The following is a 20,259-nucleotide window of genomic DNA, read 5'->3' on the forward strand; positions in this document are numbered from 1 at the left end:
TTGGGGTATTGCCATTCAGGTAATGTTCTAGTGAAAATAACACTGGACTGGTCTTTTAGGCTCAACCAGTTTTTCCTCTTGGTTCAGCTTGTTTCGTTCAGGGACTTGGACAAATGGTTTAGCCCTTCTTCTAAAACTGCTGTATTTCATTGTAAAATAGAGCTTCTACTTCTGGCCTGTCAACCTCAAGGAGAGAATGAGTCGCAGAGATAGCACAAATGATTTTCGTAAACGTGCCAAATAAATATAAAACATTTCTTGGCCCTCCCTGGTGGCGCAGCGGGTTGAAGCACTGCACTGGGAAGTTGAAGCCACTTCTGCATGAGTTTGATTCCCGCCTGCCCCGGAGGTGCCCACATGGCGTGGCAGACCTCTCCTGGCCCGCCCGCAGCTTCCCTCAGCAGTATACTTCGTCGATCTGCCTGTTCTGCTCCCCACTCTGTCTCTGGTGAAGCCTTTCACCGCACCTGAGCCTCTGGCCTGTACCCCAGTTCTGTATGTACAAATAAGTAAATCTTTAAAAAAAAAATTTCTTGTTGAACTGTACTGAAAATTTTATACTTTTTGAAAGAAATATTTTCAAGTTCTAGAGTGTCACTGCCTAGAACTTTCGCAGAAAGAAAGCTGTGTATGACTGGAGGAGAAATCCATAAAGGTGGCAACCTTTATTTTCTGAATGATTTCCAATTTGAATCAGTTGTATGCATGTTCAAAAATTTCAAGTTCGGTAATCTAAGCTGCCCTGACTGACTTGCTTCATTTAACTTTATTCAATGACCAAAGGTATATTATTAAGCTGGTGTATTTTGGCTTAGTGGAGTTTACTAACACCGTCACAATTTCCTTGTTTACTGATACTACTGCAACTTCAAAAGTTGTAACTGAATGTGCCATGGCTTTCTTCTTGTGTGCACAGAGCTCCTGGCACCCGTGATCACAGGAAACTTAGAGAATCAGACAACAAGCATTGGCGAAACCATTGAGGTTTCATGCACCGCGTCGGGGAATCCCCCTCCACAGATTACGTGGTTTAAAGATAATGAGACACTTGTGGAAGATTCAGGTGAGTACAACATGTTTATCCTTCCTTGGCTGCAGAATTTTCCTGGAGATGTTATTTAAAACTCTTATTACTTCTTGGTTTGATTTTGGTAGAAAAAAAAAAAAAGCAATACTAGTGTTTCTCATCTGGCTCATTTCACAGACCCAGAGTTGGAGCTGTGTTGAGCCAGGAGTCAGATGAATCAGAGTTGATCCTCTCAGATTCTTTGAAGCTAGATAACAGTCCAAGATAAAGGCAGCACAAATATAAATATATGTATGTTTTTCTGGAACACACTACTGGACTGCATCATAAATAATGATCCTCTTTCTCTTCGCTTAGGCATAGTACTGAAAGACGGCAACCGGAACCTGACCATCCGCAGGGTGAGGAAGGAAGATGAGGGTCTCTATACCTGCCAGGCATGCAGCGTGCTTGGGTGTGCCAAAGTGGAGGCATTTTTCATAGTCGAAGGTCAGTGGGGTTTCACGGACCCATCAGGCAGTTAAAAAAATTACCCTGTGTTCATAGACCTTGGGTGGGTTATAGGTGGTTTTGATATTCATTGCACATCTTCTACTCTAAGTTGTATGTATTATTTTAACCAGAAAACATAATTAATGTTCTTTTGACTCTGCTTGTATCATATTTCCTATCCTGAATTGCTCGTTGTGGAATAATTCTTAGTTGAGAAGACTGAATATCTTTCCCTCATTCCTGGAGTGGTCAAATTAACTTTTATGGAAATAAGACCTTTGTATTGATTGAAAAAAATATTAGAATCAACGCTATCCAGAAAGTCAGAAAGGTTCAAAGTTTTCATTAGATTTAAGTAATATTTATTTGTGAACAATAGATTATTGCTTCTTTGACATGGAAAGTTTTGAGTTTTTACCTAAATGTGAAAGGAAACTTGCGTATGTCTGTAGGAATGATGGAAAATCTGGCATTTTCTCATATGGGAGGAGTAATTGTGGCAGAATATTTTATCCCCAGAAGCTTATTCCCTTCCCCCTTTTTTATAATAACTCATCAGAACAGTGAAACTGCAGTCTGGGTGATGGGATGGTATGAGGGGGAGAAAGAAGGATGGTGATGGAGGAATCGATGCCTTCCTGTGAACTCATCCTAACTTGTCTCTCAAAGTCTAGATAGCAATCTCTTTAATCTGTCAAGTTCATGTGCCAAGCATTGCATCTCAGTGCCCTGACATGCTTTCAAATCTTTAGCTATTACCATTTCATAACTGCACTTGCAAATAAAAATTTCAAGTGATGGCGATGGTTTTATTACCTCCAAAGCGCTTCGTGTTTTAGGGTAAATCGCAGGGAGACTTGCAATTCTTCCCCAGCTTGTGCTTCCCCTCTGTTAGTTGTCTGCAGCCGGTTACCCGTGCTGAACTTGGTGACGTTGGTACAGACGTTATATTTAATTCTGCCAGAAGAGAGTACAAAGAAAGAGAGAAATGGATATTAATTTTCCTACTAGGATCCCAAATGCTAATATGGGAATATGAAAGACAAACCTGTAGACAATCAAATTTTTTATTTTTTTTATTATGTAAATAGGCTTTTAAATTTCAATATATAAACGGAGTTAACTTCAGTAAGACCACCAGAGAAACAAAATCTACTTCCAAGTATACTTGGTGCTTGTCTCTCAACTTGGTGCTTAACTCTCATTTTGCTACTAATTAATTACTTGTCTTTGGACCTTCTAGAGGGCCTGCCTCGCAGCTTGTGACTGCTGCACTCAGTCGCTGGGAGACCCGAAGTGATAATTGCTTCCTTATCACCTCTTTGCTAGTCACTCTTAGTTAAAAGCCTCCTCTGGCATTTAATTCCTCCCACTCAGAACTGTCCACTGGAGCCCTGAGCTTCTGCAGCTTCCCTTGTCAACCTTCTAGCTTTCCCTTTTCTCTTTTCCTCTTATGAGTAGATTTTAATGTATAGTCTTTGGTCACGTAGGATGTTTTGTCTTGGTTTATTTGGATTCCTGTCACACGAGATCAGGGTAGTGGAAAGGTTACCTGGTGTTGGACAGACCTTATATAACTCTTAACCATTCTACCAATTTGCTGTGTGTTCTTGATGAAGTAGTTTAACATCTCTGAACTTGTTTCACCATCTGAAAACTGAGGGTTATTGACAAGATTAAGTGGGGGATGGTATTATTAACTGATGAGCTCCTCCTAGGTATCCAGAAGCTCCTTATTTCCATACATTCATTTCCCTATTTGGTTTCTGAAAATCTTTTCTCACACTCTGTACAAGCACATCAGTTATCAGTGTAAAATCAGACATTTCTTTTCTTCACATGGAATCCTTCTCTAGAGCATGATCTATTGTGTTCCTTGCATCAAAGACTGAACTTTTTCCAAACATTTTCTGCAGTTGTCATTTAAGGCACTGATAATTCTACCTCAAATTACTTTAGAATTTTATTGCTGGAAGTTTTCATGAGCAATATTTTGTAAACTTTGAATTATCCATTAAGAATTTTATAGACTCCATCCATGTAGAGGATGGTTGATAGCTTTCAAAGTTGATAGCTTGAGATCTAGCTTTAGTATTGAATGTTGTCATTTTTATAGCAAGTATAGCTGTTGATGATGATTCAATTTTATATTTCTAGGTGCTCAGGAAAAGACGAACTTGGAAGTCATTATTCTAGTGGGCACTGCAGTGATTGCCATGTTCTTCTGGCTACTCCTTGTCATTGTTCTTCGGACCGTTAAGCGGGTAAAAAGATAATTTCCCTTCTGCCCCATGCATGCTGATTCTCATGATTAATGAAAGCTGACTGGGGCTCTTTTGAGTTGTTTCTCCCATTGTTATTGGCTCACTGGGTGCAATTTTATTTTAATACAATAACATTCTTGACCATTTTCTTTTGGTTTTAATTGATAGAGGAGAAAAGTGCTTGAACTGCTTTGTGTCATTAAAATTTAAGAGCTTAATTCTGAACTCATTTGGAGAGGACACGGAAGCAGGAGTATAATAAAGCTGCTCTCAAACTCCGTGAGGTTTATTAGAAAATGAGACATCAGGAAAGGGGCTTCCATAAACAACAAAAATAAGCAAACAACAGCCACTTGGCAGGGAGTGTGTGACTGGAAGGATAATGCTTTCCAGGCCAACGAAGGAGAACTGAAGACAGGCTACTTGTCCATTGTCATGGATCCAGACGAGCTGCCCCTGGATGAACGCTGCGAGCGCCTGCCTTATGATGCCAGCAAGTGGGAGTTCCCCAGGGACCGACTGAAACTAGGTGTGTTTTCAAGTGCTGATAATTTGATGTTGGGTTCACAGGCATCTATTCTCCTATAGAATGACAAGAAATCTAGTCTATTCAAATCTGCTTTGGGTGTAGACATGGTCATTCCCTTCCCTTGAATTTGAGTAGTCATCCATTTAGTCAGTTAGAAGTGGGCTATCTGCACCGTCACCCCAAACAGAGCATTTGGAGAGTAAAGGGAGAGGCAGTAAGTAATCAAAACAGGACAAGGGAGTAAACTGGAGTGTCTCTGGAGAACTAGGATCGATGATGCCCCTTTCTAGCAAGAATCTCTGCAAGTCACTTTGGTGGTGTAATGTTCTGCGTTTGTTTCATTGTTATGGTCACTGTTGACTCTAGGTAAGCCGCTCGGCCGTGGTGCCTTTGGCCAAGTAATTGAAGCAGATGCCTTTGGAATTGACAAGACAGCAACTTGCAAGACCGTGGCCGTCAAAATGTTGAAAGGTAAAAGCAGAGTTATATGGTGATGGATCTCTGTTTCGTCTTTAAGTAAGTAAAGGCTCATGTCATGGCTCCCGGGTTAGGGTGCCCGCTGATCAGGGGTGCAACCAGCATAGAGGTGCCTTCATGCAGATGGGAACAAAACTCATCTTTTCAGGTTTGTTGTGTGGACAGCAAAGTTGAGGATGGATTTTAGCCTCTAACTTCCTCACCTTGAGTGGAGTTCTTAGAAAGGGCATAGCTTACATATACTCTGCGTTTGGTCTGGCAATAAGGAAGCAAAATATCTTGGTTATAACAAAATTGTTTCTTAATGTATCACTGTACATTAGTAAGCTAGTTAGAAGCCATCTAGAAATATGGAAAGAGATTTTATAGAACTAAAATTAGTAAAGTGCAAAAGCAACTTGTTCCCTAGAATTGGAATATGTAAATGATTTTCACTTAAGAATCTGCAAAATAAGAATGGGCCTATGAGGGAAAAAATATGAGTGAAAATTAAATGCTTAAGTGTTATAAATAAGTTGCTAATCCTAATAGTACTGCATTGCTGGTATTGCCATTTTAATTTGGCAAGATGATGTCTCTAAAGCTCTTTGCTCCAGTTGGAATGTGCTTTCGCCGATGGAGATAATGCTAGTGATTCTTTGCAAATAGGTCTTTGCACTTTGAAACCATCTCTCTCTCTTTGTCTGTCCTCCCTTATGGCTATTAACTTTGAGGATGCTCACTGGCGCCTGTGGTGTGGACCAAGTCTGGGAAGTATACCAGTCTATACCATATCAAACTCACAGTCTTAACCTCATCAATCTCCTGTGCCAAGTGGCCTTGCCAGCTGGCCCTTGTTAAGATTCCTACTAGGCACAGATTGACTAGAACTTCAGCATAGTCTCTAACACATGAGGATAGTTAATACATGGTGTTGCTTCCTTACAAGGAAGCACTGAAATAATCAGCCCCTAAGAAGCATAGTAAACCCAATGTGTGAAAATCAGATTTGGTAAAAGAAAATCCAGGCCTTATTCCATTTGCAGATGTATGTCCTACTTCGCAAAAGACTTCACAGTGGACTCAAATATCAAACCAAATTCTGTGTGCAACTAAAGTAAGAATTAGATGTTGAATTAGAAAATGTAATTTATACTTAACTTTTAGGGAAATGCACCTAGTCTATAAATTGGTTTCGTGTTTTATATATATATATATATAAAACCTGGGAAGTAAGTGGCCCAGATGTGTTCAATAAGCCACTGTCCTCCTAAGGCAGTGCCACCAAGTGTGACTTCCCTCTTTGTCCTGCATTTGTAGAAGGAGCAACACACAGCGAACACCGAGCCCTCATGTCTGAACTCAAGATCCTCATTCACATCGGCCACCATCTCAATGTGGTCAATCTTCTAGGTGCCTGTACCAAGCCTGGAGGTGAGTGACCACAGATGGCCATGATTGCCTGACTTGGGAACACATTTCTCTGATGGTGTTTAAAGGAAACCACTCTGCTCCCATGGCCTCCAGTTCCTTGACTTGGGGTGCTTTGCCGGAGTCTTAGCTCCAGATATATTTCATGGAGGTTAATGGGTGCTGTACATTATTAGGTGATTGTGTTGAAAAATATGTGGGGCCAATTTCCCCTTAAATTTTGACTGACCTTGTGGAATTGCCTTTTGGCAAAGAAATCATACACTGTCAGGGGATTAAGACCAGCAGATTTCGTTGTCTTTGTCCTCAATGAAATGTCACTTCTGTGACATTTTCTGTTTCATCAATATATTAAACACCGAGTGAGAAACATAAGTGAAAACACATTTTTCTTTCTTGACTTGCTGTGTAATCTGCAGGGCCACTTATGGTGATCGTGGAATTCTGCAAATTTGGAAACCTGTCAACTTACTTAAGGAGCAAAAGAAATGAATTTATCCCCTACAAGGTACGTCATTTTCTAACTTAACGTTACCCACATTGTAAAATGGAGGAAAACTCAAAATAGGTACAGGTTAAGATTTTAGTTGAAATTCTTGACTGTCATAGCCTTTTCTTGTACCATTTGAAAGGACATATTCTTCTCATATTTTATTTTTTGTGACTTTAATCGACTGACCCAGGAAAGGGTTGAAAAGGCGTGTGCGATTAAGGAAAAGGACAGCTGGAGGGAAGGACAGTTCTGGCTTATTTTTTCTCTCTCCTCTGGCCATATAGAGTATAAATGCCTCTATAAAGAGCACCCTAATGTTGAAAGTGTGCTTCAGTGAAACTTGAAACAAGGTATTGATCTCTTTAAGCTAAAGAAGGATCTAGGCTTTATGGAAAAAACACATTACATGGAACTTTTGTCCCAAATTTCAGCCCAGACTGTGATCCTATAAATGGAGCCCTTCTTGTCTGCTTTTTAAGAGTTACATTTGTTTCCATAGTTTACTACATTTCCCAGTCCCTCTTATATTAAAGTGTTGGTTCTTTTGCTTCTTTGTAGAGCAAAGGGGCCCGATTCCGACAAGGGAAAGAATATGTTGGAGAAATCACAATGGATCCTAAACGCCGCCTGGACAGCATCACCAGTAGCCAGAGCTCAGCTAGCTCTGGGTTTGTTGAGGAGAAATCCCTCAGTGATGTCGAAGAAGAGGAAGGTTTGTGTCATTGGTTTCAAGGCAGGGTGTTAGGAAGAATATTGTCTTGGGAAAAGTCCAGTACTAACATCCGAGAGGGACCTGAGTTTCTAGAGTACTTCCATTCAGTCTCCCCAAAAATGAAATGGGCAGAGTATAAGTTAGTAGAGGACTAGTCTGTGAGACAAAGCATGGCTTTACTTGAGAAATCTGAGTACCCTAGGAGGGCCGAGCAGTCAGCAACAAAGCAAGCTCAAGTACTGCTTGAAGAAGCCAACAACTGAAGTCATAGAAGAAACTCACTTCTCTTTCCGTTGATTTGAGGCCACAGATAGGATTTAATTAGAAGCCAAGTGAGCAGTGTCAGGCTGGGACTTAATCCCAAAGAGTGTGGGAAAGTTGCCTAAACCTCACATAATGTTCCCACCCTGGGTACCTCCTCTTTCTTTCACAAAATGGCGGCCAGTGGGTTGGAAACTCAAGGGTTTGAGACAGCAAGTTGGTATAGAAAGGGGCTCAGCCAGCAATTTTGCCTCCATTTCTTCATTTGGGAAATGAAGGGGGTTTCAGTAATTGTTCACTGAGAGTCCCTTATTCCTAAGCATAAGAAGTCATTGAGAAGAAGGCTCGTAGCCTTCTAAATGCAAGATGGCTATTAACAACTGCGTTTTCTCGGGTGTTTGTGTTCAGAAAAGAAGTCCTATCTTATCTTATCAGACCAATATTAGAGATCATTTTGAAACACCCATTAATGTCTTAGTGTTTACTTGTACCAGTTGTATGGAAGTAAATATCACCAATTGGCATAAATTCATTTTTCTCTCTATGTTCCTGTCATTTCTCATTCATATCTTTGAAGGAAAAAGCACCCTCACCGGTCAGTTTTAATATGCTTACAGTTCTTTCTCGACTTGAAAGTGAGAGAAGTAAATACATTCCTGGTATTTTTAGTTATCCGTTGTAGATTATAGTTTGACCTTTGGTCTTTGTCCCAGGACAGTGTGTAGAGAGAAAAAAGCCAATGACCCTGGATATTGTTATTTTATTTTTAGAGTTCTTGATATGAAACTATTGTTTATCCTTCTGGGTACAAACACGCATACACACACACACACACATACACCCTAGTTTAACAGTAAATTTGAAAAATGTCCTCTTCCTCTTACTGTTTGTGCCAATTTTACCTTCTGGATTTGATAGTTTGATTTAGTGAAAATGAAAAAGATATGTATGTGTGTGTGTGTATATATATATATATATATATATATATATACATATATATGTATATATATATATACGTATATATGTATATATATATGTATATATATATATATAGCCAAAGAGTATGATGAAGACTAAAAATACTGCAATTCAATAAATTTACAGAAGATAGAGTCATTTCCTCTCTGTTTTTACTTCTCAAAATTTAACTCTAAGTGTTAAAATGATCACTACTCTAACAAACTTAGAAACAAAGGGTTGGTGGGTAAAATACTGATCTCTGGCTTCCTACTTCTGACAGTTTCTGAAGACCTGTACAAGAACTTCCTGACCTTGGAACATCTCATATGTTATAGCTTCCAAGTGGCTAAGGGCATGGAATTTTTGGCCTCACGGAAGGTAAGAAGTAGATTATCTCTTCAGATCAGAGATTTGGAACTCCAGGTCCAGCACCTGCCACTGGGGCTCATTTTGAACTGTAATTCACTCGCCCTCCCACCCCAACTTGGGCTAGTAACAGCTCCCTATTAGGGGGCGCCATTTCTGCTAATACAGGGTATGTAAAAATTTCACATAATTAAGTCATCTGCTAAATAACCTCCTGAGCACCTAATATGTACAGCGGTCTTCTAAATATCAAGGCTACAACATGAACAGACAAAACTCTCCACTTTCATGGAGTTTGCATTCTAGTGGATGGAGCGAACAGTGAACAAACAAGTGAAACAATACAAACAAGTGAAATGTAGAGTGAGACCAGAGTCAGTGTTATGGGGAAAAATAAGCAAGAAATTGCCATAGTGTATCCAGGAGCACTGTGTTTGTGTGTGCATATCACTCTGTGTTTGTGAATATCCATTTTAAACAAAGGAGGCATGGAAGGCTTTGTAAGAATGCGACAGACATGGGAGCACTGACCTGGAAGAGGTGAGGGATTAAGACTTCATAAATCTTGGTGTAAGAAAGTCTATTTTGAATTTATTTTATATTCATTGCCATCCATCAAAAAGTATTTGTTAGGAGTATAAATAGAAACCAGGAAGGATAAGCTTCAGATGAGAGTGATTAAAAGAGCTAAAATTAGAAAAGTAGGCCAAACAAAGGCGGAGGCGGGGATGTGGCAAATTACAAATACTCCAGAGGTGGTAAACAGTGGCGGGAGTGAGGTTGGTTGCAGTCACTGCTCTGGAAAGGGGAAAGTGGATCCTTTCACATTAAGCAAGAAAAATTCCAATTGAGTTTCAGGAAAAACCATCAGTTGACAAAATGCATTTGTCCACAGCCTTCTGAGGGAAGACAGACTTAAATTTTCTGTTTTTTCTATAGTAGAGGGAGCTTCTTATCCCATTGCGCTTTGGAAGTTCAAAGCTTCCCACGACATCTGAGAGAGCCGTGGGGTTCAGATGTTTCTGCTTTAGAGCTCCTGTTTTCTCTCTCCCAAAGAGAAGGGAGAGAACCTGAGTCTTATAGGGCTTCCTCCCAAAGAAAATTATTATTGGAAACCAGAATCTGCTACTTACTTAGGGTTCCTGTTGCTGCCCGGCAGGTGAGTGGGGGACACTCCTACAATGTCTCTTGTATCTACCAGATGTTTTCTTGAATGTCACCTGGTTTGGGTGCTAAAAAAGGAAATGCTTTGGCTAAGGGGAAAATAGGAAGGGCTGTCTCCTGTTTGCAGTCTCCTCTTGTGCTCAGTCACACTAGATGGTGTGTTTCTGAATATGCCGCATTTAGCGGAAGTGCTCTCCAGATAGGGGATGGGGTGGTCAGCAATGCCAAGTTCACACCCCCTCACAAACCACTCCCCCCATACACTCTGACTTGACAGTTCTCATGGAGCCTTTCATTCATTTCTAAATATTTCTTATTTGCTCATAAATCTATCAAGTAGAGCTAAAGGTGCTTAATAATACAAAGTTAGATGGAATTAGAGAATATACTGAAAGAGAAACTGGGGAGCACAAAAAGAACAGAAGGAAAGACAATGAGAACTTGGTTTTTCTTTGTATGCACCAGAGAATCAGCCTGATCAATGAGAGACTGAAATTGCTTTGACAGACCTTCATGATAATCCAGTACATTGAAAGCAGGATGAGTCCCCTTGGGATGGTTTATCAGATCCAGTCCTGCTTCTGTTACGTATGGATTGGGGAAACCAGCAAAGGCCACCAACCCTCCCCCCCTCCGTTTCTGATTTATGTCTATTCATTCACAATAAATCCCATTCTGGGGCCTCTGAGAAAAATGTGTTTAACTGTGTATGGTGCCAGGTGAAAGGGATGTGTGGATGTGACCAGAAACACATTCTTAATTGTGTCCAAGAGGAATCTATTTATGACCTCATCATCATACTAAATCAGTAGCTCCAAAGTCTGGTACCCTTTATGGAATAAGCAGATGTGTGTCTCAAAAGATATTAACCCAGTCCTTATTAATCTGTTGGTTTTCTGATGTGGAATTTTTTTAAAGCATGAGGTCACAACAGATGTGGAAGAGATCAGCTGTGTCAAGACCTAATGCAAACATGATTCTTTTTGCAGTGTATCCACCGGGACCTGGCGGCACGAAATATCCTCTTGTCCGAGAAGAATGTGGTTAAAATCTGTGACTTTGGCTTGGCCCGGGATATTTACAAAGACCCAGATTATGTCAGAAAAGGAGATGTAAGTCTCAAAGATGAACCTGGTGACATTGAGTTGCAGAATTCAGGCTCCTCTTAGCAAGCTTCGGGGACCTGTGTTCAGGAACAAAGGAAGTTTTTTTCTTCAGATATCTGCTCAGCTGAGTTCTAATTCCTTGTCTGCTATCCTCTTAGGCTCGCCTGCCTTTAAAATGGATGGCCCCAGAAACCATTTTTGACAGAGTGTACACAATTCAGAGTGACGTGTGGTCTTTTGGTGTCTTGCTCTGGGAAATATTTTCCTTAGGTAAGTCATTTCTCCTTGTCTTCCCAACCAGAACCCAAATATGCCTTTCCTACTCATGTCGTCCACATTTCTTAGGTAAAACTTACTTGAAAAGTTTGGGCTGTAAAGTCCAAGAAAAAAGAGAGAGAGGTGATGAGGATGTCCAAGAATCAGATTCAGGGATTTCTAGAAAAGAAAAGAACTTTGTCCCTGCTTTATTCTAGGTGCATCTCCATATCCTGGAGTAAAGATTGATGAAGAATTTTGTAGGCGACTGAAAGAAGGAACTAGAATGAGAGCTCCTGACTATACCACACCAGAAATGTAAGACTAAACGTATCCATCTAATATCTGTCTTTGCTCACAAAAATTCTCCCCAGCCAGAAAATCTTCCATTATATCAATAGATGTCCAGTTTGTGTCTTCCGTCCCCCTTGATGTCTCCCTGGGTCACCTCACAGATTCAGTCACCTATGACAGATTAGCACAGGATCATTGCTTCTTGGAACAATAGTGCATTATATCCTAGTCTGACCAGTTAACTTTTTAAAATATGATTTGTTTATTTATATATAGCTTACATCATCGCTCATTTTTGTTCAGTGTTAGCTTTCTCCGTCCAGATGTAGTCCTCATAGAATCCCCACCACAAATTTACCTCTGCATCATTGCCATAGTTCTCTGTGCTCTTTCCTCCACTGTTCTATTCCCTCTCCCCTACAAAATGTATCTGATTTATAGTTTCCTGCCAATTTTTTTGTTATTATTTTTCCTCCTGATTCCTTATTTGGTTTCCCTGTATTTCTCCTATAAGTGAAGCTATCTGATATTTTTCTTTTTTTCTTCTAACTTATTTCACTGAGCAAAATCCCTTTTAGCTCCATCCATGTTGCTGTGAATGGCATGAGTTTATCTTTTTTGATGGCTGACTAGTATTCCATCATGCGTATATGTTACATCTTCTCGATCTGATCTAGTCATCTATTTTGGGGCATTTGAGTCGTTTCCATGCTTTACCTATTATAAATAGTGCTGCCATGAACATAGAGGTACAAGCATCTTTTTGAATTAACGTTTTTGTGTCCTTTGGGTAGATTCCGAGGAATGGAATTGCTGCAACCAGTTAGCTTTAGTCAGATGTTGATTTGGAAAGTTTTCCGTACACACTTGATCCTCCAAGTGTGGGTCCTCCATTGAATACATTTGCATTCCTCTTTTGTATCTTTGTTCCTCTTTCAGGAGCTTATTTTCAGCATCAGATCAGGAGGCCAGTTAATGATATCCGTGTTTGTGCTTCTCTAGGTACCAGACTATGCTTGACTGCTGGCATGGAGAGCCCAATCAGCGGCCCACATTTTCAGAGTTGGTGGAGCATTTGGGCAATCTGTTACAAGCTAATGCTCAGCAGGTTGGTAACCATTCATCCACAGAGTTTCTATGAAGTTCTTAGGTGATACAGGAATCGCCATTGCCTAGACCTCCTCCTGACGGCAGGCTCTCTCTACTCAGCCACTAAGAGAGAGCCATATGCTTCCAGATCTGAGCAGTCATGCTTTTCTAAGAGCTCAGCTATTGGCATCCTTTCCATACAGATGAGATCTTTCCATACAACTGGGAACAATCCTTATTGCTACCTATATTTTAGTAAGCCTTCTAATGCTCTTTTAAAATATATATAATCTAGTTAGTCCACAGAATATTAACCATGGACAATATTTCAAGGGATTTTTAATGTATTTTGCAGGCAAAAACACCTCCAAACCAGGCAAAATAGATGTTACTTTTCTGGCTACACCCTTAGGCCCCCATAACTTCCACTGGAGAATGTTAGCGTTGTAACCTTTACCCCTAGGAAGTTATTTAATCTCTAGTCAGTGCCTCTTACCACAGTGAATGGATGCCAATTTCCTCCTGCCTTTCTTCTGAACAGCTGGAGGACAATGGGTCAAATCTGTTTTTACCAATAAACCTTCCAAACATTTCAAGCTATCAAATTGCTCTTTATTTTTTTGTCTTGCTGAAATAATGTTAAATTGTGCAACCTTTTCTCAGAAGACCCATTTTCCCTGCACGTTTATTGCTTTCCTTTAGACTGTCATCGGTGTTTTCATTGCCTTGAAATGTAGAGGCTAAAATAGGATGCCATGCCCTTTAAAGGGCTTGGCTTGTGTCGACAGGGTTTTGCAAAGAAATGACTTCTCAGTTCTGCTACTACGTGGATGACGACAGGCTTTTCCTTCATTGCAGCCCGGTCCTCTGGGTCGTCCCCCCCCCACTCTCGAGTCTGGTCTTTGTTAGTGCCTTTAATATACTTTCATCCGTCTACCTCTTTCAAGACCCCTTTGTTTTTATGTTTAGTGTTGTCTTAAAGTTCCATGTTCAGATATGAAAGCAACATACCTCAGCCCCAAGCAGCTCCCCTGGTCTTTGTGAAGCCATAACAATAGCACTCTGTGTTTATTGATTCAGGATGGCAAAGACTACATTGTTCTCCCCATATCAGAGACTTTGAGCATGGAAGAGGATTCTGGACTCTCTCTGCCTACCTCACCTGTTTCCTGTATGGAGGAAGAGGAAGTGTGTGACCCCAAATTCCATTATGACAACACAGCAGGCATCAGGTAGTATATCAGGCCCCCAGCCCCTTGGGAGTGGTGCTTCAAGGTCATCTTGGGGAGGGTGGAAGGAAGACATTTTATAAAGCTCCTACATCTCGTTGTCACATAACCTTCACCCAAAGACTAATATGAAGGGAAGTGGCCAGAGGTCTGGGTAGGTGAGTTCCCGCCCGTCTGGGGTGCACATTGCTGCCATCATTCTTCCCTTTAGACTCCTGAGCCCTGCAGCTGCAGACGGCTGAAATGCCACAGTTTGTTATCGCCAGAAAAAGAAACCAATTTTACAAAGACATCTGTATTTAAATTGCCCCCATGTACTCTTTTATTAAGGTGAATGAGATGGCTTAGGAAAGATTCCGGAAGGGAGGGCTCTACGCATTTATGAAAAATCACTTACACCTCCCTGGCTGGGATACAGTGTGCCGTGGGGTATGTCCTGAATTGGACAGGACATTGCATCTTCAGAAGGTCCTCCCAAGCCTGCTTTGCAGCATTTGATTTGCATAATGGGACTTCTGGGCTTCTTTAAAAACACATGGTCCACAGTCCTTCCCCAAGCTTGAACAGGGCTTTCTTTTTTCTCTCTCCCAGCACCTGTGCATCAGGAAGGAGCTGATATTACTTTTTGCAGTATGATAGTAAAATTGCTTTGTATTGAGCCTGGGCCTCTTTCACTTTGTTTTGGTTCTCTACCTGCCTCTTTGGGTGTTTCCCTCCTGTAAAGAGGCCTCATGACAGTGGGGGCCCAGCCTGTCCTCTTGAGTGTACTGTGACTGTAGGGAGGGGCACTGAACTCTAGCACTTGGCCAGGTTGCCAGATGACAAGTAAGGAGGCAGCCTGGACAGTTGTCCGCAGGCATCACACAGGGCCAGCAGGGAGCCTGCACTGAGAGAGAAGAAAGCTCCGAGTGGCTAGAAGCCAGAGTTGAGCTGCACAGCCATTCACCTGCAGCTAATCTAAAGAGTTGAGTTTTTTTTTTTTTATATATTATCAGATTTGCCCACACGGTAACTCTCAGACTTAAGCAAGATAGGGGTTGTGATGCCTGAGGTAGCTGTTGAAACAAGGCTCAGCACCTTAGAGTTTTGGGCCACGTAGAAGTGCCCTGGACTCGCACTTCCGCCTCAGCTTGCTTATCCTGGAAATGAGGCAAGGTCAGTAGTGTTACTCAGAAGTGACTGTTTTGAGAATTATATGCTACAGCGTATCTCTAAGGGCCTGGCACTAGCAGCATCCAGGGAAGGATAGCTCTCAACTGCCCTGCTTCAAGACCAATCTCTCAGAAACATCCAGGTTCTTTGCTAGCTAACTCAGGGCTGTTTTCTCCTCTAACAAGGTGCAGGGGGCAGGGATCCTCAGAGAGAAGGAGTAATTGCATGAACGCCTACGTTCCCATGTTTAGAAATTCCTCGTTCAGACTCAGCTGGTGTTGGGATTGTTCCCACAACACTGCTGCCTTGTCTTTTATCGGGAATGAGCCATTTGATCATGAGCTATGTTCCTTGGGTTTTCTGTGACCAGGTGGGTTGGGGAGCTCAGCCAGTGCAGCCTCTTGGCTGCCTCGAACGCTGTGCAGGTGGTGCTGGGGGCTGACGAAGTCACGTTGGTGGTAATGGAAGTGCTAAATGTGATGCTGGATGGAAAACAGGGCTGCTAACACTTATCCCCAGAATCACGGACCAACGCAAAGCCACACTCCCAGCACAGGCCTGGCTCCCATTTTCTGGCTGTGCTTTTTTTGATTTGGCCTTTCTAGTCCAGTGTCTCTTTCATCCAGCCATAATTTAAACACTAAAATGGAAATTGGGGTCTTTTGTCTGCAACCCCTCCTCCCCCAGCTCCAGCTTTTCTCCTTTTATAAAAGTAAGACTGCACAGTCACCTTTGAGTTATCTGGGTGAGAAGAAAAGCAGCATGGAGGGCTTTGCAGGGGGCCCATCATTTTGACGCTCTCTTGTGGTTCTGCTCCCTGGGGAGAAGGAGATGAGGCTGGAGTTCCCCTCAGAGCTCTTAGTCCCCAGTCTTCACACGTCAAGTCAAGTAGAAAGCTAAGAGTGTTCTCACTTGCTTCTTCCTTTTAATCTTCAGTTCCATTGCGTTATAAATAGAGCTGGACAGAGATGTCAGGGTGGGAGCCAGCCTGCCTCCTGATTTTTGTCCCATTAAACTATTTTGAAAAATGTTTGCTCTGTTTATGCAGAGAAGAGACTGAGAGGTATGTGGGAGAAGGGTGGAGGGAGAAGGATCGTGAGTGTCTAGACTTAGCTTTGCTTCTAATCTCTCCTGTGAATCAATTCTGGCCTCAAGTTTGCATGCTTCCTGCAAGAAAACACAGATTAATTGGACTCATCTTTCTTTGAGGGTAGTTTGGGGACCATCTGTAGTTGCTCTAGCTTTTCCCCCGGGAGTTTCACCTCCCACTGCAAACAGCTTATCAAAGATTTCCTTTCAGTTCTTTCCCAGAGAAAGATTCTGGCACATACCATTTTCTTCATTCTGGTTAATTGCTAGTGATGATTAAATATGCCTTGTGGATTGATGCCTGGGATGGCCTGCTGGCTTAGATGCTCCTGAATTTGGCTCTCATGCTAGGCTGTGTGAAGCAGAACTGTCCTTTTTTCACCTTTTGTATATCTCATACCTCCACCCCGCACACACATACACATACACAGTCCATGCACACACTTGAAAGCATAGTATGTGCACACACTAGGTGCTTAATAGCGACTGATCATTTGCCCCACTTGCTCCTTCCTTTTCCTACCTTTAAGGGAATTGATGTGGAGGAGGATGTCAGAAAAATTTCAATTCCTTTTAAGGAACTGAAGGCGGATGTCAGAAAAATTCTGCTTAGGCATTAGTGTTAGAAGACCTAAATTAAACCCTAGTTGAGCCATCTATCCTGAGGTCATACCATACTCGTCTCCACGTGGGAAATATAATTAAAATAGAAACCCATTTTGCAGTTTTGGGAGGAGTGGATATAACAGTAGCTGTGAAAACAATTTGTCAACTTTCTGGAAAGGGTCACACAATTTTGGGAATTACTGAGCTCAGAAGTCAAGGAACTGCCCTTTCTAAGGTGACTGTATTACTGCCCACGACACCAACTTTTGCTGATTTGACACCCCAAGTATTCTGGCAACTGTTCACTTCCCCAAACCCTGTGGACATCATCTTCCTTTAGTCAGGCTACCCTACTTCTAGGTAAATGGTCTAGCCCCTTAAATAGTCTCTCCCCCTTTAGTCTTACTCTCAGAGTCGTCTTTCCAAAGGGTATGACTGACTTTGTTATTTTCATCTTAAAATGTGGGAAAATCATGAGTGGCTGCTCATTGCCTCAAATAATCCAGATATGCCAATTATGTGATTGTGGACAATTCCTTACCCTTTCTATGCCTCATCATCCTCATTTATAGTTGGCATAACAACACCCACCCCTGGGAGGGGTGGTTTCTGCACATTGTGAGACATGGTTGAGGTGCATGTAGCTTCTCCATCAAGGATTCCTGAGTGAATGGAAAATGAACAGCTGATGCTGGTACCAGTAGTTTCAGGCGGCTGCCACTTTGAGGGGCTGGACTTAGGAGAAAGTAGACTGTGCTCTCTTTGTCTATCATGTCCTCTTTCTTGTGCTGTTTCCTGGCTGAGGATGTCACTGTGAGCCTCATTCTCTCTTTTCTGTAAGCTGTGGGGTTGTGGGCAAGGGAGGGTGACTTGGTTTCTATTCTCTTCCTTTGGCCCAAGTGAGTCTCACTCCACCTGATGACAGAAAATATAAGGAATTTGTGAAGTTCCCAGAAGTTTGGAATTGGAAGTGAAGTTTATATTTCTTGGGCTGTTGGGCCCTGTTTCTGGAAGGTATTTCCCTTTTCTCCTCTTGGGCTGTCAATGATTTTAATAGCTCACTCAGATTCACCCAAAGCCACATAGCAGGAAGGGGGTTACCCATAGGGAGCAGGTGAGGTGTTGGCTAACAAGTCTTATTCTTTAGACTCCTCAGAAAACTGACACACTTAGGGATTCAAGGGAAAACAAGCTTTGGTTGGCTGATAGAGCATTACCCTTTGTAATGCCTCTCACCATCTACCATTTGCTACCTCATTCACCCTCCAAATGTCCTTGTGTGTCAGGGAGGGAAAACTCTTGATCATATATTTTAAAAATGGGGCAACAGAGGCACAGAAATATTCCTGACTTTCCCAGTTCATGCAGTCGGTGGTAGACTTTGAAACAGACAAAATATGCCATGTTCTTGAGCCACTGCCCTTCCCTAAGACCAGCAGCTTTGCAGGCTGAATGTGAGGCAGTGATGTCTGGCTCACCTTGCCCTCTACATCACGCCTCTATGCTATGGAGAAGGAGGAGTTTGTCTTCATATTCTCCTGGGTTCAATATCCAGTACTGAATCAGGCGAAATTCAGTGAGATCTGCAGGTGTTTTTCTGCCCATCTTTCATTGAATGATTGCTCTCAGCATTATCTAGAAAACCTTTCCAACCAAATGACCAGAAAGAGGTGAAACACTCAATAAAGTGTTGAGAGCTCAATGGAGGACTTACAAGTAATCAGAAGGCAGTGGATTAGCCTGGACCTCAGAAATACAATTCAGAGGAATACAGGGCCCCTCAGTTATGTCATATTTTTAAGTGACATTCACAGGAAATTAAGCCTTCAAAGTGTGTTATCAGAGAAGATTTTTTTGTTTTGTTTTTTTTGTTTTTTCCAAAGGATGTTTTGAAGGTCTCTATTAAGCTTGTGGTTGAAAGATAATGAACTTAGGTATCACTTATAGTATCTGCAGCCAAATATACCACCACTAAAATATAAATATTTGTTCTTTTATAGTCAGTATCTACAGAACAGTAAGCGAAAGAGCCGGCCTGTGAGTGTCAAAACATTTGAAGATATCCCAGTGGAGGAACCAGAAGTAAAAGTTATCCCAGATGTAAGTACATCTTTTAAAAATAGTCTTAGAAATAATATTAAGGATGAAACATTAGCTAGGTAAATATTAGTCTAAGTATTACAGTCTCGGAACCTCATTACAAGGCTGTCCTCGAGGGTATCTGTTTTGGGGTCATTACAGAGAGGAAACTTAGCAGGGTCCCTTGGTTTTTTTTATAAGTGCAGCCCCTGCTCTGAGCTTCAGGATGTCTAGCTTCATGCTCAGTTTCATTCATGCATACACAGTAGCATTGTGAAAACAGGCGTGGGAATGAGCTCTTTTTGTCCTAAATCCCGCTCTTCTTTCAGGCCTGGATTTCCTTCGAGGAAGCAGTTGCTTCCTCTTACAGCTCACACAGTTTTCTCCCTTTGATACCTTGACCTCCTTCTGCAGAACACTGGAACATATTATCTGATAGATGGGTTTAAGACATCAGTTGCATTAAATAGTTGGTCAATGTACATACAACGTGCCATCTCATTGTCTCTTAAAAAGGACAACCAGACGGACAGTGGTATGGTTCTTGCATCAGAAGAGCTGAAAACACTGGAAGACAGAACCAAATTAGCTCCATCTTTTAGGTAAGGCTCAGCGAATGGAAAAGATAAATTTTAATAGGAGAAGTCTGAGAAGGAACTTAGGGCTTTCCACATAGGTTCTCCCTTTTGTATGTCTTCATGGGTCAGACAAATTTGCATTAACATAACTAAGAACTGAAGCAGATCAAACAATTAAGTGGCCAATCTGAAATAAATTATAGAGGATTTGATCAGGTCTGATAATTTATGAATTAGGGAATTTCTGTGTGCATTTATTGTGGTCACTGACTAGAATGTAGTTACAAAGAGGGAATTATATGTGATCCCAAGACTACCTGCTGATTAAAATCTTTGCAGACTGTGTGGGATGGGTACATCTGTCCTTACTAAGTGTGATACACAAATAAGCCACTATCTGTTTGTTCAAGTTACTTAAGATTACTGGCTGAATTATTAAGTACTTAATTGGGGAAAAATACTAAATGTGACTTTGAATAGACTTCCCCTATAGGAATAGCAGTTGTTTTAAATAGGTGGACCTGTTTCTAACCTAAAATAAATAAAAATATGTCTTTATAAGAATGTACAGAGTAGATATGTATTTGCTAGAGGACTCACTCTAAGTAATGTTCATAAAGATTTTGA

The 20,259-nt window shown here is 41.4% G+C and overlaps 1 protein-coding gene across 2 annotated transcripts in view; it reads left to right on the forward strand.

Annotated features, from left to right (window-relative positions):
* The window catches only part of KDR (kinase insert domain receptor), a 43,013-nt gene that overhangs the window by 19,925 nt on the left and 2,829 nt on the right, over positions 1-20,259 (forward strand). Inside the window, exons 14-29 of one of the 2 annotated variants that reach the window (XM_004681287.2) lie at positions 917-1,063; positions 1,385-1,516; positions 3,677-3,783; positions 4,177-4,312; positions 4,679-4,783; positions 6,089-6,202; positions 6,619-6,707; positions 7,251-7,404; positions 8,906-9,003; positions 11,145-11,267; positions 11,420-11,531; positions 11,735-11,834; positions 12,813-12,918; positions 13,980-14,131; positions 18,976-19,075; positions 19,571-19,656. In XM_004681287.2, coding sequence (XP_004681344.1) covers positions 917-1,063; positions 1,385-1,516; positions 3,677-3,783; positions 4,177-4,312; positions 4,679-4,783; positions 6,089-6,202; positions 6,619-6,707; positions 7,251-7,404; positions 8,906-9,003; positions 11,145-11,267; positions 11,420-11,531; positions 11,735-11,834; positions 12,813-12,918; positions 13,980-14,131; positions 18,976-19,075; positions 19,571-19,656 — 1,861 coding nt within the window. The remainder of the gene's footprint in view (positions 1-916; positions 1,064-1,384; positions 1,517-3,676; positions 3,784-4,176; positions 4,313-4,678; positions 4,784-6,088; positions 6,203-6,618; positions 6,708-7,250; positions 7,405-8,905; positions 9,004-11,144; positions 11,268-11,419; positions 11,532-11,734; positions 11,835-12,812; positions 12,919-13,979; positions 14,132-18,975; positions 19,076-19,570; positions 19,657-20,259) is intronic. The other variant, XM_012724265.1, reaches the window with a different exon arrangement.

The sequence above is a fragment of the Condylura cristata genome, unplaced genomic scaffold (genome assembly GCF_000260355.1).
Source record: "Condylura cristata isolate star-nosed mole 26May11 unplaced genomic scaffold, ConCri1.0 scaffold00012, whole genome shotgun sequence".
NCBI classification, from domain to species: domain Eukaryota; kingdom Metazoa; phylum Chordata; class Mammalia; order Eulipotyphla; family Talpidae; genus Condylura; species Condylura cristata.